The 27,135-nt window shown below is 43.4% G+C and overlaps 3 protein-coding genes across 6 annotated transcripts in view; 2 read left to right on the top strand and 1 right to left on the bottom strand.

Moving 5' to 3' along the window:
* Positions 1 to 144: 144 nt before the first annotated feature.
* On the top strand, positions 145 to 8,137 carry si:dkey-32e23.4 (dynamin-1-like protein). 3 transcript variants are annotated; one of them, XM_020657668.2, is made up of 18 exons: positions 145 to 306; positions 835 to 961; positions 1,157 to 1,298; positions 1,547 to 1,585; positions 1,802 to 1,848; positions 1,948 to 2,019; positions 2,113 to 2,199; positions 2,369 to 2,531; positions 3,046 to 3,166; positions 3,851 to 4,189; positions 4,574 to 4,694; positions 4,827 to 4,982; positions 5,082 to 5,171; positions 5,275 to 5,373; positions 5,555 to 5,671; positions 5,760 to 5,869; positions 6,017 to 6,176; positions 6,311 to 8,137. In XM_020657668.2, the coding sequence occupies exons 2-18, from the start codon at positions 860 to 862 to the stop codon at positions 6,365 to 6,367; spliced, it is 2,022 nt and encodes a 673-aa protein (XP_020513324.2). In that variant the 5' UTR covers positions 145 to 306; positions 835 to 859; the 3' UTR covers positions 6,368 to 8,137. The 3 variants fall into 3 exon arrangements, with proteins under 3 accessions (XP_020513324.2, XP_020513317.2, XP_020513332.2); XM_020657661.2 differs by having other exon boundaries at positions 145 to 310; XM_020657676.2 differs by lacking the exon at positions 1,547 to 1,585 and having other exon boundaries at positions 145 to 310.
* A 1,014-nt stretch (positions 8,138 to 9,151) lies between these two features.
* Positions 9,152 to 23,049, top strand: disp3 (dispatched RND transporter family member 3). 2 transcript variants are annotated; one of them, XM_020657112.2, is made up of 22 exons: positions 9,152 to 9,237; positions 9,460 to 9,570; positions 14,548 to 15,558; positions 15,659 to 15,878; positions 16,029 to 16,165; positions 16,261 to 16,395; positions 16,965 to 17,125; positions 17,299 to 17,438; positions 17,560 to 17,651; positions 17,743 to 17,907; positions 18,452 to 18,613; positions 18,703 to 18,849; positions 18,941 to 19,077; positions 19,195 to 19,364; positions 19,453 to 19,583; positions 19,864 to 20,048; positions 20,161 to 20,287; positions 20,504 to 20,649; positions 20,751 to 20,910; positions 21,054 to 21,167; positions 21,304 to 21,476; positions 21,657 to 23,049. In XM_020657112.2, the coding sequence occupies exons 3-22, from the start codon at positions 14,556 to 14,558 to the stop codon at positions 22,011 to 22,013; spliced, it is 4,062 nt and encodes a 1,353-aa protein (XP_020512768.2). In that variant the 5' UTR covers positions 9,152 to 9,237; positions 9,460 to 9,570; positions 14,548 to 14,555; the 3' UTR covers positions 22,014 to 23,049. The 2 variants fall into 2 exon arrangements, with proteins under 2 accessions (XP_020512768.2, XP_065821072.1); XM_065965000.1 differs by lacking the exon at positions 9,152 to 9,237 and having other exon boundaries at positions 9,268 to 9,570.
* A 1,689-nt stretch (positions 23,050 to 24,738) lies between these two features.
* bmp1a (bone morphogenetic protein 1a) overlaps positions 24,739 to 27,135 on the bottom strand; it is a 28,244-nt gene continuing 25,847 nt past the window's right edge. The window contains exon 20 of the mRNA XM_020657123.3: positions 24,739 to 25,938. Coding sequence (XP_020512779.1) covers positions 25,804 to 25,938 — 135 coding nt within the window. The 3' untranslated portion in view covers positions 24,739 to 25,803. The remainder of the gene's footprint in view (positions 25,939 to 27,135) is intronic.

Genomic DNA, 27,135 nt, shown 5'->3' with positions numbered 1-27,135 from the left:
GAAACAAGTTGGGTCCATAGACTGAATATTGGTTGGGTCTCAAGCATAGAGTGTAGGCGGGACCATGCGGTGAGTATTTTGCGTGCCGACCAATCAGATGTCGGCAACAGTCATGAGTCATCAGCTGGCCAATCAGATCATTGAAGACTCGTGTCACCGCTGCCTGTGTTGTGCACCGACGCTTATTTCCTCCTCTGCCTATTTTGCACAACAAAAATGGAAAGATTTTAACTAACCCCTTTATTTTTTTTTACAAAACTATGAAGTGCGGACACATTGGATAAGGAGAGGCATTATTTTATGAACGTAGGTAAGGAGATACGACATTTCTGCGTTAGCGTTAGCACGAGCTAGCACATCTCTTTCACTTCCTGTGTTTTAGCTTTAGCCAGCTCAGTTAGCTTCGGCCTGGGCTGCTTCATCATTTGTTGCCATGTAATGATAACGAGTAGTGATTGATGACTGTGAGCTAGATTAACATTTTAAATCCTGCTTCAGTGAATAATCTACAATAATACAATAATAATCTGGTGGTGGGATTAGGTACAGTGATGATCTAACATGGTGTTACACCCCTCTCATCAGGACCGCTCTCCTTGGCCCGACAGAAACAAACATTCAAGGGGATTCAGTGCATCTCGTGGTTTCTTCTTCACATGTTGCAATGAATCAGCCAAGTGTTCTGCTTAGTTTCCTCTGTTTAGAGATTAATGCATTACATTTTCGGGGGATTCATATTTTAAGATCTTGCGTTTGTCTGGAGTTAACCTATCTTCAGCTGTAGTTTAACCCATCTGTCACTTTGTCTGTCACTCAATGTTTTCTCCGTTTTAGTAAGTGTGACCAGTCCATTGGAAGAATGGAAACCCTCATTCCCACCATCAACAGGCTGCAGGAGGTCTTCCTCACAGTGGGTGCAGAGAGCATACAGCTGCCGCAGATAGTCGTGGTTGGATCCCAGGTCAGCTTGAATAATATATGACACAATTAGATAATTCATTATTAAGTAAACCTGTGCTTAATCTTCAGAGGTTCCATTTAAATTGTAAGAATCTTCAAGCTAAAGGTTTTTGATCACAAATTGAATATGTGTATTCTGCTCTGCACACTGGTGTAATGCTGGTTTAACAGCTGCTTTCATTATGTGCCATAACAGAGCAGTGGAAAGAGCTCCGTGTTGGAAAGTCTGGTTGGACGGGATTTTTTGCCTCGGGGATCAGGAATAGTCACAAGACGACCCCTCGTGTTGCAGCTCATTAATGTTTCCCCTCTGCAGGATAGACTGAAGATTGAGAATGGTACTTTCACATTCACTCATCACTTTTATTATTGTAAACAAAGGAGGTATTGTTTAAATAAACTGCAGTTTAGAATAAGATGGATATCAGCATGTTAGAATAGGACAGCAGGTTTGTTGTCTTCTGTGTATTTTTGTGTGATTATCACACAATTTCAATTATTGTTTAAACTGCATTCCTTGAAGAAGCTCTTTTTGTGGTTGCTAACATTCAGTCTTTCTTCCTCTTCTTCTTCATCACTTTCTCAGGAAATGGGGTAAAACTAAATGTCCAAAACAGCTACCCAGGTCACTGTATTTTTGGTCTGCACGGACTAGTCTTTGTATAACCTTGTCACTTGTTTTGTGGCCCCCCCCGAAACATTTTTGTTCGTTCTGATCATCTGTCAAGCATGATATGAATCCATTTGTAATCTTTTCAGTTTCCCTACTTCTCCCAAACAGTTTATTTCCCTGGAGATATAGTGTGAAACTACTTACACTCAGTCTTATTTGTTTGTTCAGGTGTCAAAGCTGAAGAATGGGGTACATTCCTGCACTGCAAGAACCAGGTACATTTATTCAAACAATTCAAATAATGTGAATGCTTTCTTTGTCCTCTATCATGTGCTTGTGTTTTTTAATGCATCGTTCTCTCATCTTTCTGACAGATCTTCTCAGATTTTCAGGAAATTCGTCGGGAAATCGAAGCAGAGACTGAGCGAAGTTCAGGCGACAACAAGGTGAAATAGAGTACTGATGTGAGCTCAATGACACCTTAAATGAAGCTTTTGAAACTGCATTCATGACTCTCCTACTTTTCTCTTACTCTTAAGGGAATCAGTCCCGAGCCAATCTATTTGAAGATATACTCCCCCAAAGTGATGAATCTCACCCTTGTGGATTTACCTGGAATTACTAAGGTAAAATCTGCCACTTGGTGAGGATGTTTATTTTGGTTGATTTTGTTTGTATGTACAAACATAGTTGCACTCGTTCATGATTAATGCTGATTGCATTTGACATGCATAATCATCACATGTTTAGTGCAGCACCCCATTTGTGTTAGGCTTAACATTGTTTTTACCTCAGGTTCCTGTCGGGGATCAGCCAGAAGACATTGAGAATCAAGTACAAGAGATGATCTTGTCCTTCATCTCAAATCCAAACTCACTCATACTTGCTGTCTCTCCTGCCAACTCTGACTTGGCTACCTCTGATGCCCTGAAGTTGGCTCGTGAGGTTGATACAGATGGTAGGACACTATATTTATTTACAGACAACTTGTCTCCTTAGATTTCATTCCATTTTCTTTCCGCTTCATTATTGATTATTACGTAACAAGCTTTAAGTAGAAATGCATTATGAATTATTAAATGTGCATAGAGACTGCATTGTGCTGAAGTCATTTCAGGCTGTTGAACCTGCCATGTCTTTATCGTGAACAGCATACTGTTAGTTAAGAGGTACTAGTATGTTTAGCTTTCATTATCACATTGAGAATCTGCCTGTAGAATGTGTCTAATTCTTTTACAATACGATGTTAAGATGCCACTTAGAGTGTGGGCAGGTTAAAACATCAGTTTCTTTGTCCAGATGTTCTCCTACTGGTCTAAATACTTTTACATCAGATATTTTTGGCCTTGCTGGTTTTACTGCACACTTTACTTCTGCCTTTCTCAAAAAAACAAAAACAATTTAATTGGGATGACTGATAACTTTCTGTAAAATACGTGTAGTAAAGGTCTCTGTGTTGTTGTGTGTCTTAGGGCGCCGAACACTGCTGGTAGTCAGTAAGCTGGACCTGATGGATGCAGGGACAGATGCACTGGAAGTCCTTCTGGGTCGAGTCATTCCAGTCAGACTTGGGATCATTGGGGTAGTAAACAGGTTTGCTTTTAGTACTATGATTGATATATTCTTTATTTTCTCAAATTATATATACTTTATTCATCAAAATGGAAATATTCACTCTGTTATCAAGAGATACTTAACATACCTGAAAGCTCAAACAGGAAGGTAGTGAGGTTAATCTAAGAGTAAGAACAATAAAAGCAGTAACAACAAGAGAAGTGTCTAGCTTGCATCTTAGGGCCCTGTTGTTCGGGTAGGACCAGGCGCCTCTCATTGGCAGAGCACAGTGGGCGGGAGGGATTGTAGACCTGGATGAGGGAGTTCAGGTTAGGAGGAGCTGTTTTTGTTATTTTCTGGCAAGGGTTTTAAATTTGATGTGAGCAAGAACTGGGAGCCAGTGGAAGGATATGAACAGCGGAGTGATGTGCTCTTTTAGGTAGGTTGAAGACCTGTCATGCTGCTGCGTTCTGGGTCATCTGCCTTGAGCAGTTGCTGGTTCAGTGCCTTGCCAGTGCACTTTGGCAGTACTCAGAAGTATTCTGGCACTGATCCAGCAACCAGACTCAGGCAACCCTCCAGTTCCCAACCCATGTCCCTACAGCCTGAGCTCCTGCCACCCCCTTCAGATTTGACAGAACAGCGACGTGTCAAGTTGTTAGTTTGCTTATTACCCTGATTATCTGACTGCACTCCCTCTGTCCCTAATTGTTGTTCCTAAAGGAGCCAGCATGACATCAATACCCAGAAGAGCCTGGAGGACTCAATAAGGGATGAGCAGGCCTTCTTGCAGCGCCACTACCCCTCTCTTGCCTCCCGCGCTGGCTCCCGCTATCTGGCCAAAACTCTCAGCAGGCTTCTAATGCATCACATCCGGGACTGCCTGCCTGATCTCAAAACCAGAGTGACTGTGCTGAGCTCCCAGTACCAGGCAAGGCTCAACAGCTATGGCCAGCCAGTAGAAGACCACAGCGCCACACTGCTGCAGATTGTCACAAAGTTCGCCAGCGATTACTGCAACACCATCGAGGGAACAGCCAGATACATTCAGACCACAGAGCTGTGAGTGTGTCCTCTCTACAGTTACTGTATCTCTGTTGAATACTAAAAAACATCCATGATGAGAGCAGCCTTTGCTCATGTTTTAGTGAATGGTTTGTAATGATTTGGGTTATCGTCTAATTTAGCACCATTGTTACAAAAGTTAGCATTATCTGACAATAGTTTTATGATGTACGCCCCTAGGGAAATGTGTTTGTAAATTTGAGTTGTATCAGCATCTCTGCAGCTCTCTTACCACACGGTGATTGATGTATTTAAATATGTAGGAAGCAAATATTGACCATTTTTGGTTTTACCGCGTTTAATTTTCTCGTATGTAACACTGCTGACACTCAGCATTGAGATTCTGCATTGGTGTCACAGCTGAACCCATCTTTTTTACAGCTGCGGCGGTGCTCGGATGTGTTACATATTCCATGAGACCTTTGGTCGCACTCTGCAGTCCATCGATCCCCTGGGAGGGCTGACTGAGCTTGACATCCTCACTGCCATCCGCAATGCTACGGTGAGCTTCTCCTAATCTCTATTCTGGCACTTTGTTTAATCCAAATTCGAGTGACGTTTGTTTATTCGGAGGAAAAACGAGTTGTTGTGCGAGCGAGTTGGTGCATGGCTGTGTTTGTGTGTTGCCTTGCAGGGTCCGCGGCCAGCACTTTTCGTGCCTGAGGTGTCCTTTGAGTTGCTGGTGAAGCGGCAAATTAAGCGACTGGAGGAGCCCAGTCTACGCTGTGTAGAGCTTGTTCATGAAGAGCTGCAGAGGATCATCCAGCACTGCTCCTCCTATAGCACACAGGTTTGACAAAAGATGTTTGATTGAGTTTTTAAAAAAACAAGATCAGCACTGAATTAATGCTGGCACTATATTTAGAAAATGTGTGTCTTTGTCTGCTAGGAGCTCCTACGTTTCCCCAAACTGCATGATTCCATTGTGGAAGTGGTGACCGGATTACTGAGAAAGCGCCTGCCGATAACTAATGATATGGTAATCCACAGATAAACTGATTCTCTATACTAATTAAAGTAGCTATCAACTGAGTTTCTTTTAACTGATTGAGGTGGTTTTTTTCCCTGCTTTTTCTCCTTAGGTTCATAATTTAGTAGCAATAGAGCTGGCCTACATCAACACCAAACATCCAGACTTTACGGATGCAGCACAGGTCTCAGCCACTGTCAACAGTCAGCAGGTAGTTATTTGTCCTTTACAGCAGGTACTTCACATCTATCATTTATTCCACCAGGATAATCAGATGAAGTTGTTTTCTTTGTTTCACATCCAATCAGTACACTGCTTTTAAAGCTGATAGTAGAATTCCAAGCTCAGCCCAAATTGCTTTGACCCTCTGACTCTTGATTTCTTGCTGGTAGGCAGAGGGCCTCGATGGAGGGAAGCGCTGGAAGAATGAGAAGGTAGCAGAAGAGAAAGCCCCTGCTGCAGCTTTTGGCAGTCCCAGCAAAGGCCAGGCCATTAACCTCCTTGACACAGTGAGTTGTGGGATTAGCAGCAGGACCAAACACTTAGTAGTGAATACATTGCAGACTGTCAGCATTTTACCTTACCTCTCTCTGCCAGGCAGTGCCTGTGGCCCGCAAGCTGAGTTCTAGGGAGCAGAGGGACTGTGAGGTCATCCAACGCCTCATCAAGTGCTACTTCCTCATTGTCCGCAAAAGCATCCAAGACAGGTTTGTCTGGGAGAAGTCCAGGATTCCTGGGGGGGGGGGGCTTATCTCCCCTTTTCCATCTCTTCCTCTTTGTCTATTGTAGACTCCATTAGTTGTTATTGATGCTGATTTTCTGACTTTGTCTCGGGGCTCTGTGTGTGTCTGCAGTGTGCCCAAGACTGTGATGCACTTCCTGGTCAACTTTGTGAAAGAGCATCTGCAGAGTGAGCTGGTGGGTCAGCTTTACAAACAGCAACTGCTGCAGGAGCTGCTCATTGAGTCACAGGACACGGCACAGCAGCGTACAGAGGTTGCGCAAATGCTGGAGGTAAAACTGGCTGATGCTTTTGTTCTCTGAATAGTTTCTGTGAATATCAAGGAAAAGCAAGTCCTTTCACTTCTTCTTTCATCTACTTCAAGGCCAGTAAATTAACTACCCTCTTTCCCCCCCCCCCGTTACAGGCGCTCAAAAAGGCCAATAACATCATCTCAGAGATCCGGGAGACCCATCTGTGGTAGCCGGAGCATACCAACAAATCCCCAGTCATAGGACAGCTTTGAGAGTATGAGAGTGTATGTGAGTTTACAGCACTGAAGGCAAATGTCCGTGTGTGTGTGTGTATGTGTGTGTGTGTGTGTGTGTGTGTGTGTGTGTGTGTGTGTTTGCTTGCCATGTGTAGCAGTACCACTGTGCTCTCATGGACCAATGACCATAGAACATTAAGATGTCTTTTATTCCTGTCAGCTGTCGCCCTGACTGATAAACTGGGGCTGTCGATTTTCACTGTAAACGTGTTCGTTGTGACAGAAATTAATTACAAACTCAGGCGGAATGTGTCATTTGTATAGTTGAAATAAGAACAACACAGCCGAGAACAAAATCATTCTTGAAACAAAATGTTTGTAGGGTATAAGGTTGCTGCTGTAATTGTAAAATATAGATGTTATGTTGAGTATTTGTGTTGATCTCAAGGCTGCTCTCTCTCTCTCTCTTTTTTTTTTTGTGATCAAAATGTGTTCCATTCCACTCTCTCCTTTAAAAAAAAAAAAAAAAAAGAAAACCTGGCTTCTCTGAGCCACTACAGCAGGTGCTAAAATGATGTTAGATTAGATGTGTTCCAACTTAAATCCCCCAGCTTCAGATAATTCACCAGATTTAGAAATGAAATTCATACTCAATCGATGCAGACTGCAATGCAACACTGTAGACAGTGCACAGTCATTTACAGAACTCCGAGGATGGTGAATGCAGATTGTCTTTTTTTTTTTTTTTTTCCTGCTTATCAAAAATATTTATTTCTCAAAGACACATTTACATATCGACTCATTAGACTGTTGCACTGACCTTTTAGTGTGATGTGTACTGATGAACAAAGAGACCAAACATTCCCTGCATACATTTTCCTCCTTAGTTTATATAAAGTTTAAAAAGAATTCCCACGTAGATTTGAAAACCTTTCCTGTGAATTGTATATATAAGCTTAAGTACTTAGAGAACAGAAATTAATTCTATGATTATAAAAGGTGTATAAATAGTTGAGATTATGCTAGGGGATTAGGGCACTGCAACATTTGATCGATTTAAAATCACGATAGTAGAAATGCAATTTTCTGTAGCTTCATTTCCTTTCTTTGAACCATTTCTTCACTAGTTTCCTGTTAGGATCAAATTCTCAATCACTCATCCCTGTCCAGTAGTCAGGACACTTCTGGAGTATAAGAGAGTCGTTATGCAGATATCAACCTGCATGCAATTTCCCCCCCAACTTTAGCTTACATCTAAAGTTAGCCAGATTTCATTTCTTCTGTGCCATCAGTCATTTTAATGTGTAATGTTGCTTGACGTGAGCTAATTGTTCATCTTTTTCCATCTGTTCCCAACTGAAACTGTTGTTACGCCAAATTCCTCCCTGCAGCGCTGTCGTGTTTAATGTGAATCTCTTATCATAACCAAAACAAATCACAGTCCTCAAACATAGGCTTTGACAGAAGACCTGCCTTAACTGGACCATCAAAAAGTTGCTTCTCTGTGTGATCATGGAGCGAACACAACATTTTGTCAGTCAGTCTCTCTGAAAGCCTCGGTGTACGTTAGCATGTGTGTGATCATTGTGCATGTGTGGCCGTATGAATGACTCCATTATGTATATTTTGTATTATTTAAGTATATATTATTATCAATGTGTACTGTCTACTGCCTCTGAGTTCTTGCCTGCCAATGTTTGATACATGTTTACTGATTGAAGTCTGCTGAGATTAGGGCGACTCATTAAACCCTAACAAAGGACACTGTACTGAGTCTGGCTGTTATTGATGGCATGCACTTAAAACAATTGATCAGTTTTTATGAGGTCTGTTTGTTTGTCTCCCACAGTGCTGCAGCAATAGATATGATTTTGCTCATCCTTCTTCCCTTCATTGATCTGAAGCGGTTGAAATAAAGTCTGTTAGGGACTGTGGTTGCTGCTTTATCAGGGTGAAGATGTCCTGGAGGGAGCAAACACACCCGTGTACTAATATCAACGTAACTCCAAGCCTTCACACTGAACCCGCTTTTATAGAAAGAGCTACATAGAGTGAGCCATCTCCCCTTGCATCAAGATGATAGATAATTAAAGTCAACACAATCTGAGTTCAACCTGAGCAGAGGTGGAGAAGTGAGCTGATGGATGACTCGAACGGATGGATGACTTTCAGCGAGAGAGGCAGGAGCTCGTCATTAATGTTAGATGAGAGTGAGCGAGGGCACTACAAGCCAAGCAGTTTTTGCGCAACAAGAAATAACAACATGACAAGTCATATCAGTGAACTCCGAAACCCTGTAAGTGTTATTATTTATCACGGCAGTCAGATTGCATCAATAACTGATTCATATTAAACTGCTTTCTTGTGTCTGCTGTGAGAGACCCGAGTTTGCTGAGAGATTAACCACAAGCGAATGAGCTTTAACTCCAGGTGATTGTTTCTTATTGCACTTTGTTCCCCCACTGTAGCCAGTTATTCTGATCACCCTCTTCTAACACACCCCATCTCCCCACCAACTGAGGCTAGACTCGACCATACCAACTCTGACAGCGATGGAGGGGACTCGGCTGCAGCATTATGACAGCTCTACCCCTTAAGTCTCATAAAACCAGCTGCATGTTCGTGGAATCAAACTAAATACACATTTGAATTTGTGGATTTAGCCCTGCAGGCTCTTTTGTCTTCCAGCAGATATGTAGAGAGGATTTCAAGCTGCGTCCCACCCCCCCCCGCCACCCCCCCCCCCTCGCCTCTCCTCTCCTCTGCTGGTGAGCCAGTCAGCAGAGAAGGCTGAACAAAGCCATGGGAGAGAGAGGAGCTTCTGGGAAGAAATGTCTCACTGACTCTGTCGCCTGGACAACCGGGTAAGAGAGGAGGGGAGGGTGCACGATAAAGATAAAGGACCGGGGAGCAGAAAACAACACATTATTAACTGCTTAGATTGCAGGTTTCCTTTAGAATATTTGTGTGTTTCGGGGAGTGAATGGACATTTGTGTGTTTTTCTCTTGTGAGGATTCCCCTGATGTTTCTTGTTATTGATGAGTTATTAACTATGACAATAAAACAGTAAATGTTTTTTTTCCAGCCACAATAGAACATGGACAATATGAAATTAAAGAGCACAAGTTTAGCACATTACAAGTGGACCCAGGAGGCCTGAACACTCCACCTGTATTTCTCGTCTCATCAGCCTCAGGTAAGAGTCTCCTCAGTGTTACAGATGTTTTCTCTGATAGAAGCGCTTTTGTTCTTGTCTGATTTAATGATAAAAAAAAAGATGAATTACTGACACCAGTTAGCCATGCAACTATCCGTAAAAAGTAAGAAGATTGTTTTCAAGACAAACGAACAATAACAGCTCATCCTATCAGCTTGGATAACAAGTATGGTTCATGAGAATAACTCTGAAGCAGATCAGCTCTGGGAGATAGGCTTCATTATGTCTTTGAATGTGTTGTTTTTTACGCTGCCAGAAAAAATGAAAGTACCATTGCTGTTATATGGAGCTTATTTAATCAGTTTTATTCAGCAGAGTGAGAGAAATTGCCTGGTTAAGCCCCAGAAGGCTTCACACACCGGGCACAGAGCGAGCATAAATTCGTCGACAATAAGAAAATGAACACCGTTGTTAGGTGCAAATGGATCTCAAGAGTTGGACTTGACTCCGTATTCACAACGCGTGAAGAAAAGGAAGCACGTCCTCTATAAACACACTGCTGAGCGCTCATGCATAAGGAGTATATTCATAGGGCACTGGTGCTGAAATCAATGCCCCTTTAAATGAGGTGGTATGCTGGCTGACCTTACACCAGGCTGTGTGTGTGTGTGCGCGTGTGTGTGTGTTTGTGTGTGTGTGTGTGTGTGTGTGTGCGTGTGTGTGTGTGTGTGTGTGTGTGTGTGTGCGCGTGTGTGTGCGTGAGTGTGTGTGGGGCAGGAGGCAGCATGTGATATCCATATTGGATGAGATGGAGAGGAGATAAACTGAAGAGGATGGGGGTTATTTTTAGCTGCTGTCAGCAAAGAAGGTTACAAATCCCTCACCTTGGTCGACAGGGTAGAGGTGTGGAGAGAAAAAAAAAGGGGGGAACGATTGAAGGGAAGAAAAGGGGCGAGAGAGTGAGGCATGGTGAGCTGAAGGAGGAATGATGGAGATGTTAGAGGTGATGAGTTCAGGCTCACAGCAGGCTGGGATTGCTCAGAGCTCATACCTTACCAACCTCAAACATTCAAAGAGACAGAGTGGAGGGAAAAAAAATTGCTGACACTCCGCTTATCCACCTTTTTGTTGGAGAAAAAAAAAAACATGAGAAAAATTCAGGTCCAGAGGAGCTTACAGTTCAGCCCCATTTTTGCTTACAACTGACTGAACACTACACAAGCAGCATGAAAACAGCTGAGTGCTGCGAAACACAGTCGATCAAATACAGCTGCTGTACTTCCACCTGGTTTAAAGGGATTAAATGATATCAGAAAGATATAAAGAAAGTTAAAAACTGAGTTTTTTCATGTGAGATAAGCCAGGGGTATTTAATACAGAATCAAACAGCATACATAATACATCAGCAGCTTCTTTTATAAAATGATGGGAGGATTTCAAATCTAAAATGTGCAAACAGTTGTTAATTTTAGGCTTCAGTGCATTTATATGTCTCTAGTTGCAAACTAGAACAACATCGAAGACAAGGAAACAGCCTCAATATTAAGAGCAGCATAGCTTTAATATGAGCTGTGTCATGTCAGCAACATATTTTGAATAAAGACAGAAAGCTGGGGCCAAATTACCCTCCATTTCCACTCCTGCAGAGTGCTTAAATAGTTTGCGTACTGCTAATCCGGAATGAGCGATTGTGGGAGCCTGTAAACATATTAGTTAGACTGGGCTCTGCAGTGCTATGCAGCTTTACACTGCTCATGATTATTGTATGTAAGCTGCAATGTTTTAGACTGCGAAGACACGTCAGTCTCGTCAAGCGGAGAGAAAAGGATGTTTCCCAGAGGCCGTGCGTCACTGTAGATTTCTCTCCTCCACTGTACTTGCATGCTGTCTGTTGCAAGGTGCACACAAGGTGATAGAGGGTTGGAGCGCTCTGCAGGCACTGCATACCGGTCTTCAATTAGTTCTTCAGATTGTCAGACTTTGACATCTAGGGACTGATCAGTCTGGTTTGGTTTAAAAACAGACAGAGAAATGAAGATATGCTGAAAGTCTCATTTAGATTTTCCATGAATAATAAACAGCAGGCAAGATCTTTTAGGTGCTGGTCGTTTGTTTGAAGAGTGACGGCTGTGTTGTTAGTGTGTGTGTGTCTGTGTCTCTGTGTGACTACAGTCATTCCCCAGGCTTATTCTCTCCCGTTTCCTCCACCCCACCTCTCCCTCATCATGTTTCTGTGCTTGCCTGCATGCCTCCTCTCATCTCCTGATGATGAGAGCAGCAGCATCAAAACAAGCTGTTGAGGCAGAGACGAAACGTAACAGGATTAAAATAATCTAATTACCAAAATTAGCAGCCGTAGTTCGTTTAATTTTCTGTAATTGCACAATTATATCTCACCTACGTCTGGAAGATTGGTCACATAATTAGCCATATTACTTTGACATATGAAACGTTATTAGAAATGTTTGAAGAGGAAAAATATTTTTGCTTTCGGCATTGTGGAAAACAACGTGTGTTCATTTTGAAACAGCAGCAATTGATGGGTGCAGATAACAAGTACAGACTTAAATCACGGCCTGTAAGCTGAAACAAGTTACTGTCTTGTTATTTTTGAAACATAAAGCAATAGTATTGAAAAATAACTGCAAATTACTAAACATTTTTGTTAGACCAGAATGTTTGATTCCATTTTTTTTTATACCTAAAACCAGACTTCCCCGACTCCATCTATGTTTGCGCGCAGTATAGGCAGATGCTGATCTGCTGCTCTCCTGTTAAAAGGTGAACCAGAGTCCTTGTCTGTGCAGAGCGATGACATAGTTATTAATAAAAGGAAGTGTTGCACCGATAAAAAAAATGGCCCAAAATAGGTCCTTCTTTCAAAGCGTATTAGACACAGCGGAGCGCTTAGTTTTCAACTCAACAGGCTCTTTTAATCTCTTCCATAAAAGGGGAATCCAGCAAAGAAACACATTAACAAAATGCTTATCCTGTGGATATTTAAGAGCATTAAAACTGCTCCTCTTAGAAAGTGGGAAAGTGTTGAGCTCAGGCTATAAAATATGGGAACACCCATGAGCTTAATGATCATCGAACTGGAGACTGACATTGTTGACATGGTGACCGCACATGAGCTGTGAACTTTCTTCAGCGGACATGAGCATTTGTTCTTCTTTAGCAGAACCATGAAATAAAGTTCAATCATGTGTAAGAGCACAAAACAAAAAATCCAATTAAACAACAAGCTACCAGTTCATTTTTACCTCCAAGGTTAGCCTCTCAAGACTCTTTCTTCTCTGCTTTCCAACCGTAAAAGTAATCTTTAAAAAATATTTATTTAATGGAACCATTTTGAAATTCTTCTGTTTCATGATTGGGTTTTCTCCTAAACTTCAGAGCTGAGCAATTCAATTCAATTTAATTTCAATTCAATTTATTTGTATAGCGTCAACTCATAAGTGTTATCTCAAGACACTTTACAAAAAGCAGGTAAAATACCTTACTCTTTGTCTGTTAACATTACTAAAGAGCAGGTAAAAAGACCTTACTCATGGTTATGTTACAAAAAGCAGGTAAAAGACCTTACTTGTTCTGGCAGGCCATCAACCAACGATCTTGAGGGGCCTAAGAGAGCTCAAGAGCTCTCAGGAAAGTAGGTGGTTAGTGACTGAGATTTACAGATAGATACATGCAGTAATATGATGTACTGTATATGCACAGAGAGAGAGAGAGAGAGAGAGAGGAGCTCAAGGTGCCAGTTTCCCCGGTAGTCTAAGCCTATAGCAGCATAACTAAGAGCTGGTCTACACCAGCACTAACTATAAGTTATTTTAAGTCTATTCTTAAAAATACAGACTGTGTCAGCCTCCCGGACCCCGGCTGGAAGACGATTCCAGAGGAGAGGAGCCCGATAACTGAAGGCTTTACCTCACATAGTACACTTAGAGACTGTAGGTACCACCAGCAGGCCCGCACTCCGGGACCGCAACGCTCTCGAGGGACAGTACGGCACTAGTAGCTCCTTAAGGTAAAATGGTGCCTGGCCATTTAGAGCTTTGTAGGTGAGAAGAAGGATCTTGAATTCTATTCTAGACTGTATAGGGAGCCAGTGCAGAGAAGCCAAGACAGGAGTGATGTGGTCCCATTTCCTGGTTCTGGTCAGTACACGAGCTGCAGCGTTCTGGACCAGTTGAAGAGTCTTTAGAGACTTGCCAGAGCACCCTGACAAAAGAGAGTTACAATAATCCAGTCTGGAGGTAACAAATGCATGAACTAGTTTTTCTGCATCATTTTGCGACAATCGAATCTCACTGTCTTACCTGGCTGACCTTAAGGCCCTGTTTTAAAGTGATAAATTACTGCAGTTAGAAGGCTCACTGCCACTTGAATTCAAACTGTGTAGAGCATCTTTAGTGTGGAGGAGGAGAAGGAAAAAAAGTGGCACCTATTGACACTATTAGTCAAAGGGTGCTTGTCACAGGAGATAAACCCTTTCTTATTCCACAACTCTGTCTAATATCGCAGCTGGCTCTTCTTGTCAGTAATTGGACATGTGAGATGATTTAATTTGCTGCAGAGCAGACACAGCTACCTTGACTACTGATATGTAGAGACGCACAAGCAGGCTGTCCCTGGGTGATAATGGCAGGCACACACACGGAAAAAAAGAAGAATTAAATCAAAGCTTTTCGTCTGTCTCACCCCAAAGCTCTTGTGATCAGCATCTTAAAGCAGGGTTAAGCCAATCCAGTATCATTTCAACAGAATAAAAGTATTTTCTCCTCCGTTTGCACCCTTGTTGTTGACAGCTGCCCAAGGACAGACTTAACTCTCTTGTCCTTGCTCACTGATTTCAACTTCTAAGACACCTTGCCCTTTGTTTCTGTCTGATGCTTGTGTCAGCTGCATGTAGTTCAAACATTTATTTTGTGTTTGTGTACACCTGCCTGAGGAGAGGAAGATAGTTGGTACTTGAAGTGAGTGATGACAACAATTGGTATTATTTTTCCCTGACAGGTGCAAGCATGGACGTGGAGGATGATCCGCTGCTGTTTCAGACCAGCTGGGGAGGGTTGGAAGATGAGGAGGAGGAGGAGGAGGAGGAGGATGACGACGAGGATGGAGTAGCTCATGCAGAAGGACAGAGCTGTTTGTCTGAGGAGGTTGGAGTTTGTGGGCCATGGAGGGCACTGGGGTGGGTGTACACACAGCCCTGGGCCAGTGGAGTGGTTTTAGGGGCAGCTATCCTGCTCCCATGTTCCCTGTTTGCCTACATGCTCCTCTACTGCCCTCCTCTGGACATAGACCTCTCCTACAGTGCCTTTGAAGTCCACAGTCACTTCTCTGCCGAGCGCTTTGATGCCCTCACCATCGCTGTGAAGACTCAACTGGGCTCCTGGGACAGACTGAGGAGGGACTTAGATAACAGTGAGGCCGAGGCCCTGCAGGAGCTTTTGCTGGAGAAGCTGGGCAGGCAGGGAGCATTCAACAGGACGGATAATGAGGGCGAGAGGTCCTCCACTCTTCAAAACGACACCGTCGACTCAGGAGATGATCAGAGGAGAGGCTCTGCAGCGGGCAGAGATAAAAGGACAGCGCAGGATGTGACTCAAGAGAAAATGAAAAAGCACAAGAACTCTAATAAAAAAGAAGAGGAGGACAAGGACAGATCGTGGGAGGGAAATTCAAGTTTGTCGCTCATTAGGAGAAGAAGGATTGCTCCGAATTACTACATACAGAGCCAGGCTCTGTGGAGGATCGAACTAGTGTTTGTGGCTCAAGGGGAAGGTGATCGAAACATTTTCACCCCGGAACGTCTGCAGACGGTTCATCATGTGGAGCGACTGCTCATGCAGCATCCGCAGTTTAATCAGTTCTGCTGGAAGCCTCTGGAGATGTTGAGGGATCTGCCACTAGGGCCGTCCTACTGCTCCCCTCCAAGCTCCCTCCTGTCCTACCTCTACCCCAGTGAGAGAGGAGGGAAGATTTACTACGACGGCATGGGCCCTGACCTGGCTGATATTGAAGGTTTTTTCATTCATGGAGAATAAAGGGAGAGAAAATGACAATTTTTATAGAAGACTACCTGTTAAGAGTCGTCCTAACAGTGCTGTGTCTGTATTTTCAGGTTCCCTGAGTCTGGCCATCACCCACCCTCAGTTCTACTGGTACGTGGACGAGAGTCTGTCACCAGAGCATCTCTCCTCCTCTCTCTTACGCAGTGAGATCCATTTTGGAGCCCCTCTTCCCTCTTACTACTCCCTGCAGGATCGAGCAGAGGAGCAAAGATCTCGCTTCAAAACCTTTGTGGTTCAGTATGCTGAAATGCTGGCCAAGCAGTCCACCAGGTCAGCAAGATATTCTTACATTATTTGTCAGATATTATAATGCACAATCTATAACTTCAGGGGTTATGGACAAATAATGTAATTATAATGCACACTGATGTAAAGTGCTGAAATTGAATGCTATTTTTGTGTCTGCGTCCCTGATTCCAGCCAGGTGAAGGTGCTGTATGGGGGAACAGAGCTGTTTGATGATGAGGTGAGACACACCTTCTACAATGACATGATGCTGGCTGTCATCAGTGGAGCCTGCATCACTGTGCTCGTCTATGTCCTTACCTCCTTCTCTGGTACAGTATGACCTGTTCCCTACTCCCCTTGCATAGCTCGACCATTGAATTGTCCATTTGAGTTATTTGGATTTTGTTATTTTCTTGTCTTGCAGTGTTTCTGACTTTCTTTGGACTCACTAGTATTGGACTGAGCTGCTTGACGGCCCTGTTCTTGTACCATGTTGTCTTTGGTGTGAGGTATCTTGGCATTCTCAATGGAGTTGCAGCCTTTGTAATCATCGGTATAGGTAAGGGGAAAGAAACACACGTTTAGTTTAAGTTCTACAATTAGAAAATATGCTTAGTAGTTTCCTTGTCTAGTGTCTGTATCAAATATGTTGCTAAAGCCAGCCTCTGGTTAGCGTAGCTTAGCAAAAAGGCTGTAAACAGAGGAACTCCTGGCATGGCTTCTTGCAAAACATCTGTTTAATAAAAAATAAACCTTAGTGTAAAGAATGGAGTGTTTTAGAGTGTAGGGCTTGTGCAGGACTATTTATTGGACCTGATCTTTTGCTCCAGATGTCTTCTTGTCCACTGTGAGGCAACCAGTCGAGAATCTTGGAAGTGACAGCACCAGAACAAAAAATAATGCAGCACATAAGCTCCCTTAAAACAACTCCCCGCACCTGGTTAGCTAAGATAACATGCATAAAGCCACCATTTGTTAGCGGTAAAATTGTTCAACAAATTTCATTCAAACTCTTAGCAAAAGAGGGTTTTTTTTTCTTCCCAAAAATTGTGAATCAGCACTTTCTCCCAGTGTATTTATCATCATTTATGATGATGCAACTCTTTTTGTTCTCTCACTGTTGCTCAGGGGTGGATGATGTATTTGTGTTCATCAGTACCTTCAGACAGGCTTCCCACCTGCGTCAGCCGCAGCAACGCATCATCTACACAATAAAAACTGCTGGCAGAGCTACTTTCCTCACCTCCTTCACCACTGCGGCTGCCTATGCTGCCAACACCTTCTCTCAGGTAATGGGACAGAAAGTCAGCCGTTTATAGAATCTGTACTGGCAGAGTTGAAAGACTGCCCAGCTATGGATGAATAGAAGTACCTCTCTCAGCAGCCTGCCGTGTTCATGCGATAAGCACAAATTAAATGTTTCAAGGTCCTTGACAATGTGTTTCGTTTAACTGACACTTAGATCCCAGCCGTGCATGACTTCGGCCTTTTCATGGCCCTCATTGTAAGCTGCTGCTGGCTCTGGGTATCCATCCTGATGCCAGCCGCGCTTTGCATCTGGACTGAATGCGTGGAGCCGCAGGAACATGCCTGGCTGAATTGGTGAGCTGTTCCTTCCTTACTTTTTGTGTGAAATGTTATTCTTTGCATGCTGTGCAACACCACAGACACAATGTAATCCCTTCAGCTGTCTCTCCCACTAAACTACCTCCTCCCCCTGAAGCTGGAAGCTGTTTTCCGGGCTGTCAGCGAGCCACAGTCCTTTGTCAGATGAGGATGATGATGTGGCGCTTCTGTCAGTGGAGATGGAGCCAGGTGAGATTATTATCTCGGGGAAGGGGAATGAGTCCAGGCTGTAAAAGCAGCTGTCCAGCCACCATAAAACCCCTGTCTTTGTCTCTTCCAGGCTCCTGTGACGCAGACAGCGATACAGCTATTCTTTCCCTGTCAGTGGAGACACCTCTGTCCCCTCCAGGGCGGCAGCATGCGGGTGTGGTGAGCGCAAATCTCCAATGGGCCCTGAAGCATTTAGTGGCAGAGCCAGCTGTGGAGCGACGAAGAGCTGTTCTAGGTGAGATGTGGACTGAGAATTCACCTGGGGTTTCAAATATATTTCTCATACTCTAGGTTTTGATGAAGAATCAGCCAATAAGAATCCTTATAATGCCACAGCCCAATTTGAAAACTGAAGTAAATCCAGGGCCCAGTAAGTAATCCACAAACATATATGATAACATGTAAGAATGAGTTAAATGAGGGCTAAAAGTGAGTTGTGAAAATGAAAAATAAAACCCTTTTATTTTTAAACTACCTCCTGCGGCCAATCTTCTGTCTCTTTGAGCCACACTTCGAGAATGACTGATTTAGACATAAGAGGAACCTCCAGCTAGCACACGAACTGTTGAAACAATGCTGTAATCTCTGTTCAGCCTGAGGGGGATGAATGAATCTTACCAGAGGAGGAGCAAGTCCCCATCATGCAGTATTCATCCTCTTCCTTTTCGGGAGTTGCTGCAATTGATCCCTGCTCTCGATCTGTCCCTTAGCTGCTCTATCTACTCCATCAGTCCCTCCCATCTCTGCCATTGTTCATCATAGTCTTCCTGTCATCCCAGGTGTCTTTCTCCTGGTTCTGCTCTTATCTGCCGGGTGCTGCTGTCTCCTGAGGCCGGCTACTCATGCCCCCCTTCTTTTCCGCCAGGACACAAACCTCCAGTCCCTGCTGGCTCTGAGGAGCAACCTCAGCGGTCAGGGTATCTCCTGCCCCATGTGCTCAGGTATGACTGTGGCAGTGGAAAAAAATATTCCTCATTTATCCTCTGAGGACCGAAGATAAAATACCTGAAATGCACATTTTGTCATGCAGGTGTATTCATGGAGAAGCCCCACCTTTTGTACACCCACACTTCTTCATCAGCGTTTAAGTTTTCAGGACATCAGCGCGCACCGGGCACAATGACCTCTTCTGCTGCTCGGAGCTCAGTGAGACCAAATTTAAGCACAAACCAAACAAGTAAAAGATTCAGCACCTAAAATGAACATTCTTTATAAAAAATAAACATGTTTTGACATTCAAAGATGTTAAACTTTGTACTGTTTCTTAGGCTCTTTACTTACAGTGTACATATCAAAGTTGGACCTTGGAGCCTCTACAACCCTTTACCGCTTCTCCCTTAACACCAGCACTCCCTCCCCCTGGAAACTCTGCAGCCCAGATCATGAAGAGGTGCCATCATTTCAGGTTAGAGGGCAAAAGAGGCAACTTAATGATATTTATAATTTGTTGTATCACTACGTCTCCCATCTGTAATCTGTGCTACAAAAGTGGTTTAAAACTAATCCTGTTTCATCTCAATAGGCTTATAATCAGCCCTGCAGCAATTACACTGGCAGAATGACAGTGTGTGTTTCCCATGTGTACCATCCGTACCCCAGCTGGATGATCACATCCACCTCGTGTGACCCCCGTCATGGCTGGGCGCCAGAGTTTGCTTTTTATGGAGCATTATCTGCGCAGCAGCATAGCAGGTGAAAACAGGAATGGAAATAAGTTTAGATTGACTGTCATGTTGATTTAGGGAACAATCTGTCATTTCAGCTCTGCTTCTCCTGTTAGGAGGCTGTACTTTGCCCAGCGCCGCCTGAGACCTCATCCCACCCGTGTGTGTGTCAGCCCGCCTGGCTGTGGCATCAGTTCTGGGCCTGATGGACCCACACAGGGATCCTTTTATGTCCCTATTCCTGGTGGTGAGCGAGCAAGTGTCACAGCATCTACTACATGAAGAGGGGCTTTTAGCCCATCAGGACAGCGATTTTCACACTGCATGGAGCTTCTTTTATATCATTTAGTATCATTGAGTCTTATAAGTAGAGATGCTCTGATATGACTCCCTATTCAAATCTAGACTCTTAAAGTGGAACTCTCTGAACCCACTTGAGGATTTTCAACAGCACTTCACTTGTACATATTTTTACTGCGCATAAATAAACGCTGTTTATAGATTTCCTCTGGTTGTGTTTTTCAAAGATCCCTCATCTGCTGCCAAGAAGAAACCATCCAAAACTTCTGGCTTCAACCCATGCAGCAGCGGTGCGTGTGGCCACCCGGCGGTGCGTCCTCTGGTGGACACCGGGGCCATGGTCTTTGTTGTGTTTGGCATCTTGGGCGTCAACCGAACAGGGCGCAGGGACAACCATGTGATTGGAGATGTGGTAAGGGTCACACCTGTGTCAGCACCTCGTAATAATCAACAGAAATGCAGCAGAGCCAGATTGTTCAATTTTTTTCTAATGTGGTTGACATGGTGTTTGAATCTCTTCAAAGGGCAGCATCATATTGGATCCAGACTTTGATATCTTCCAGGAAATGGGGTATCTTTGCCAAATCTGTAAAGCGATTAGTGCAAACAGAAAACTCGTGAAACCGGGAGGAGCGCAGTGTTTGCCATCAGGTAACAGAGTGAAATCTCTTTTTAGAGCAGAAGTAATAGATAAATTAGAATGATAATACAAATATATTATATCTTAATACAATACTGTAAAAAGTGCCTAACAACTGAGTAAAAATGATCCTATCGAGACAAATCCTTAACAAAGAGATAACGGAAAATTGCACTTGATTGTGAAGTTAAATTAATTTAATTTCATCTGTTCCCTTTTTTCTTTAGGTAATAAATTGTCGTCTATTCTGCCTCTGCTCCACCCTGATTGTCACTCTCTCCCTGCTCCAAACCTGCTCCCGGGGCAGCTCTCACACGGAGCTGTGGGAATGCATGGAGGAAAGGTCCGCTGGCTGTCCATGGCCTTCGAGTCAGTAAGTCTCTTAATCTTCCTGCATGCTTTTTTTTTTTAAATCTCTCTTCATCACAAAGCTGTACGTTATCAACTCTTCTGCTCTACCTCTCTCATCCAAAGACCACATACAAGGGGAAATCCTCCTTTCAAACCTACTCAGACTTCCTCCAGTGGGAAACCTTCATCCAGGAGCAGCTCACCTCTCTCCCCAAGTCCTCCGCTCTGCAACGGGGTTTCCAAACCTGCGAGCACTGGAAGCAAATCTTCATGGAAATCATAGGCAAGTAAAGAGGTGGCATTGCATGTCAAGAGATGCTTTTTTTGTTTTGTTTTGTTCTTTCTGAAGACAGCTTAATCCACAGGGAGAGTGGGAGCAGCAGTGTGTGAAAATCTGCTAAAAACTGCTCTCTGCTCTGTTTGTAGGTGTGGAGAGTGCCCTCTGGAGTCTGCTGCTGTCTCTGGCCATCTGTGTGGCAGCTGTGTCTGTATTTACTGCTCATCCTCTACTGCTCCTGCCAGTGCTCATCACCATACTAGGTAAGACCTGACGTTTCTCATTCAAGTTTAGAAGTTTTATCGACTTATTTAAACACTCATGAATATAATTTCAATTTGGATATGAAGACGTACGTTTGGATCATGTGTGTTATTGTGAGTTTTTGACTTTGCGCAGGAGTAATCTGTCTAGTGGTGGCCATCATGTATTGGCTGGGCTGGGAGATGGGAGCAGTGGAGGCCATTTCTCTCTCTATACTTGTGGGTTCTTCAGTGGACTACTGTCTGCACCTGGTGGAGGGATACCTGCTGGCTGGAGATGCAATGCTCTCAACGCCAGGACAAAACTCGGTACGAGAGTGTTAACTTTCCCATTTATGACCAATTGAAAAAAAACGTTCCTCAGCTTCCTCTGTGCACATGTTAATACAAGCTAATGACTAAGATTTTGTAATTTCTTAAGGTGAGACGCGCCCTGAAGGCTTTTGAGTAAAGAGGAGCAGCTTTTCTTACTTACTCATTCTTTTGCAGGATCTTGCTACAGAGAGGCAGAGGCGGACATTGGAGGCAGTCAACCATGTGGGCGTGGCGATAGTGTCCAGCGCCGTTACCACGGTGATCTCCACTGTCCCTCTCTTCTTCTGTGTCATTGTGCCTTTCGCCAAGTTCGGCCAGATAGTCGCTATAAACACCGCCGTCTCCATTTTGTTCACCCTGACCGTGACCGTGGCCATGTTGGCATGCATGGCCCCGGCTCGTTTCAGCAGACCCCCCGGCGCTGTGCTGAAGGCCAGCCTGGCGGTGATGGCTGCAGCAGCCTTGGGAGCCGTTGTGTGCTGGGTGGGAGGACAGCTGGGTGCGTTGGCCTGGCAATCAGTCAGCACCTGATCCAAGCTTCACTCAAAGTCACACTGATGTCAGGCCGAGGAGACCCTCTGTATGCAAACATGAGAAACTGTAAGCACTCAATTCTCCTCCCATGTTCAGGAGGATTATCAGATCAGTGAATGATTTGAACTTCACAGCACAAAGATGTCAGAATTGATCACACAATCATAAACTGTTTCCCATCACCAAATCCATCTTTTCCACTTGTAACGATGGATGGAATGTTAGTCCTAAAATATTGTGTCAACGATATGTGACTCATATTTATGAGTTTACCAACCACTTTCTCGGTTGATATGATGATTCACCTTTGATTAATTTGTTTCCTCTTGAGGTGGAGATGATTGAGTAATCGTTGTGAAACTCTGGCTGACTCACAGTTTTCATCAGTGTAACTAATGGAGTTGTGAAGAGCCGCTGACTGTGCCGTGATCTACCGTTGTGAACAACCGTCAGTGCAGAGCGCTCTGTCCACTTGACTCACAGGCACTTTAAACCTTTTTTTTTTTTTTTGGTTTGTGTTTTCTGTAATGGATATTGAATGTTTTTTTCAGCCATATTTCTAAAACAAAAGGTTATGATGTCCTGATGTGGCTCAGATTTCAAGCTGCACAGTTTTGTTAAAAGTAATGTGCGATGTAAATGTTTCAATCTGCTGCTCTCACACATTTCACACCACAAGATACGATCCTCTTTTGAGACCCTTAAACATGTTTATATCTTAGATCTATTTTTGTCATCAGAACCGATTGAAAGAAAACCTCTCGTCAGGTCCTCAGGTGTACTCTAAACTCACCCTCCAACCCGCTCGTAAGCACTCGCAACAAGTAACGTTGCTCTCACATAATTTAGAGCACCACTCACACTCCCATCGATGCCGGCTCTGCTCTGCCCCGCGGTGAAGGTGAGGGCCATTTGTCAAGCTACATAACACAATAATGGTTAGGGAGAGAGACTCCCACCATTGCGAAGAGAGCAGTACATTTCTGTTATTGTGTGTTCCTTGTAAAAGTCAAATAAAAACAGGTGCAGAAAAGCCTGGAGTCGTTTGTTATTGTGAAGGCTCAGCACTGCTTTCTTCTCTCTCGTTACATAACGATGAAGACCTGTCACCGCTCACTTACAGTCACATAGTTACCGAGAGAGCTACAGCAGACAGCATCTCATCTCCAGTTGGCTGACGTTAATTATTCATAAGAAACAGCTCAGATGTTACATTGAACTGCAGCGCATCAATGTTTCATTGAACAAAAGGAAAGGTGTTCTGCATACAGAATCGTTCCTACTCATTGTGCTGGAAACTAAAGAAGAGGGATGTTAAGAATGTATTTCTTTTGGTCAAATCAGAAAAAAACCCTGGCAGCCTTTGTTCAGCAGAGTCCTCTATTTTATTCAATTGCAGCAGCATCAGCATCAAATACATTACGATGCAGTGGAAAAAAATAAACTACTGTATGTTGTCAGTATATATTTACTGAGGAGCTTCTATAGAATCTGAATATCTGTGCTTCATTTAAATTAGTTGTCGAGGTGTTTTTTGAACAGCAGCAGTTCTTGTATGGATATTAACATTTCACTTTAAATTACACGTATGGCCAGTGTGTTTATAAATAATTATTGTTTCTTTCTGAAAGGGAAAGAAGAGCATGAACTTATTGGACTAAAGATGCTCTATTTCTTTTCACATTAGAATCTGTATTGAGATGATTTAATGTGTGGCCTCTTCCTTTTGTTTCTGGCTATAATACATGTCACATTAGAGATGCAGTAAAGACACATTTCAATTTGATATCTATAAACTAATACAAAATGGCTAAATTATTTATGACTAATTGTATAATTAAAAAAAAGATGTGGAATTCAATTAGGGAATAACAACAGATTCAAAAAGAAAGCACCGTTCAGGAATATTTATCAATGTGAAATCTGTGTCTCACCCAGAGAATCCTGATGTTGTTTTATCTGAGTTTTATTTATCGTTAGCTGCCTTCAAAAAAAGTCATCCATTTAAATTTTGCCAGTAGCGTAGATTTTGTGCATCAACACTGTTCTGCTCTAAAAAGCAACAACTTAATGGAATAATGATTGAGGTTGAGCGAGGTTGCATGTAAGGTAATGAATATCCAGCAGGATGGAAAAAGAAAAGCTTTCATACCTGAAATGACAAGCTCAATCTATAAATAGTGAATCAAAAATAACACAAGTGAGGGGGTATTTATAGATGTTTGTTATGTTTCCTGGGTGAAAGAATAATCCTCTGAAAGTTTTTCTGTCCTCAGCTGTGTGTTACTCCGCCTCTTCGCATGACCTTGACTGCACTCCACGGCAGCTCAGCGAGTGCAGAGCAGGACAAGCTCTAACTGAAATGTCACGTTAGAGGACCACTGTTAATAATACGAAGAAAAGGTCAGACATCAGACAGATGTGTCAGACTGCTGCCCTGCCGCACATTATCCTCATCATCATGCTGAGTGAGAAATAAACGAAGGAAAGGAACGAGTGTGCAACACAGTATATTCAACATAGACCAATGGCTACACGTTAGAATGCAATTATAGGGTTAATTTCAACAGTACCTTTCCACCTTTACATTATATATGTCATTTCTTTTAACAATAAATAACCAGGCTCATTTGGTTCTTGAGAAATACTTCATTGTACCATGAAAAGGCAGTTTCTCTGGAGAGAAATTATTTTACATCAGAACTGTAACTCAACACTGAAACATAAGTCATATCTTTATTACCCCATGTTGCAGGGCACACACAATGTTCAAGTATGCCTGAGGGACTAAATGGAGAAATAAAAAACAATGAAGAATAAGAGAGATAAAATGCATTTAAAAATAAGTGAACTGGCATTGCATTTCACAAAAACTCATAAGCTCATGATTTTGGAACAATTCACTATAAAGTGCTAACTGGTTTGAGCTATGAAAAGCACATGTTCCCTTTGAAAGATCATACACATTTCTTTTTACATGGAGGTACAGTAAAAGCCAGTCGTCAGGCGAGCAATTACCAACCAGAAGACATGGACCACAATTCATTTATTAGTCCTTTAATAAGATAACTGCTTCCTTAATTTCCTTGTTAATGGTAACAACGAGAATCTTGCCACTGGTTGCCAGGACAATGCCAATTACAAATGCTGGTGTTGTCACTGTACAGTTTTCCTTCTCTCCTTGTAATTACATGCAATTGACTGACATACAGTATCAGAATCTCAAGTCAAGTCCTTCTTATCCTCTTACAGATAGGAATCCTTGAACCAAAGGAGTAAAAGTGAGAGGAGAGGAGAGGAGAGCAGGAGACCTTCCCATACTCCTCTTCCTCTCCCCCCCCACCCCCCGGATGTGGTGGGCTGGCCCGACAAAAGCAGGGATCTGTCCAGCTGATGCCTGCCTTCCTACAGGTCCTGAGAATCCACTGTTTTCCTTTGTGCCTCTTATTAGGAGGCATGTTAAAAAATAAAGAAACAAACAAAAAAAGATCTGGAGGGGACTTGGTCAATTAACTCTCTCGCCTAAAGCGGACGTTCCTCCTCCCACCCCAACCCTAACCATAGAAAGGTAAAATCAAGGTGTACTGCAGAATGGCTTTACTCCTCACAGTCTGCGGGGGGAGCTAGATCCCCTAGGAGCTGAGGTGCGGTTGGTGGTCTTGCGGCTGTTCTGTCGTGTCTGATTCATCTTGGTGGCCGAAGGTTTCCGAGCGTCGGGCTGGCGCCTCCCCTGGGGGCCCCTACGTTTGCCCCTTTGCCCCGCGCGGCCCCTTCCGGCCCCCGCTGGTCACTTGCGTGAGTGCAGTGTGTCCTGGAACTTGGTGCTGGTGTAGCGGACGTGAAATCCTTTCTTGTTGATTGTATCGTCAGAGCGGAACTTGATCACAATGGAGTCACCAGCCGAGTAGATCTCCTCTGGAGGCTGTGAGGAGACACAAAGCAACAGATTCATTTGTGCTGCTGCTTTCTGCTTCTTTGACTGCACTTCAATTCAAACTAAAGACGTGTCACATGCTGAACCTGAAGTCAAATCAGCGACCATGACCAATGGCTTCTGACTGCAGAGGATTGCCAGTTCTGTGAAAGACAGGGGCCATCTAAGGGACCTAGGACTGGGACTGGCCCTTTGTAGCTTTATTGAAAATAAGGCTTTAGCTTCTATTGAAGTGAGGATAACATACAGTCTGATGATTAGTTCCAGGTGCACCTGAGCACAGAGCTTACTTCTTCCCTGAACAAAACCATATACAGCACAACACATCACATATTTCTGCTGCCACGAGTAAAGAGTCGCCAAACTGTTTCCAGTGAAACAAAAAGAGAATTAACTGCTTTATGTGAGCCCCAAAGCTATGCAACACTGCACCTGGCTGTTTGTCAGAAGAGTGTTATCACATGAATATTAATTCAGACATTATACTGGAAATTAATTAGCTGGTTGAGGTGCTCAGGCAGCTGCTCTGTGACTATCAGAAAGCACTGCATCACGAGCCTGTGCAACCAAGAGTAAAACACCAGACTGGTGTCATTCAACATGAATTATGTATATACAACAGCTAATAGGTCTTGGTTTATTAGGAATGGGGAAATGCACTTTAAACTGGATTGTAGAACAATGTGTAGTCTACTATTAAACAGAGAAAAGCCCCTGGGCTAAAGTAAGCCTTCTCTCACTATAATTAGCTTTCAACTACTTTTGACTGAATTGTGTCAGTTTATTTCGACCTGTTTTATAAAAAGAAACTTGATTGAGAAGCAGCTCCCAGGGGGTTCTGAGGGTGTTATATCCCCTCCAGCAAACGATTCAAGTGAACAGGCGTGAGTGAAAAGCCCAAGCTTATTATTGAAGTGTGTAAATGAGATCAAGCTGTTCTCTGACCTGAGGAAACTTGTGTTTCTATTCCCTGCTGGTGTCATTGTTCCAGACTTGGGCTGCAGCCTTAGCATTGGCTGCTTAATTCGCAGTTACAGCCCAATGCCGGAGGCTCTGATAGGCTATCAGCACCCAGGGAGCGAAGCAAGTGAGTCGACTTACAAGCGCCTCCACAGCCACACTCCCAAACCCGGAGGAAAACCCCAACTTTAACAAAGCGATTAAAGTCGGAGTGAGTCAAAAGCC

This window comes from Labrus bergylta, chromosome 2 (genome assembly GCF_963930695.1).
Source record: "Labrus bergylta chromosome 2, fLabBer1.1, whole genome shotgun sequence".
NCBI lineage: Eukaryota > Metazoa > Chordata > Actinopteri > Labriformes > Labridae > Labrus > Labrus bergylta.
Note: the sequence above shows the minus strand (reverse complement) of the source record. Positions and strands in the feature narration are given on the sequence as shown.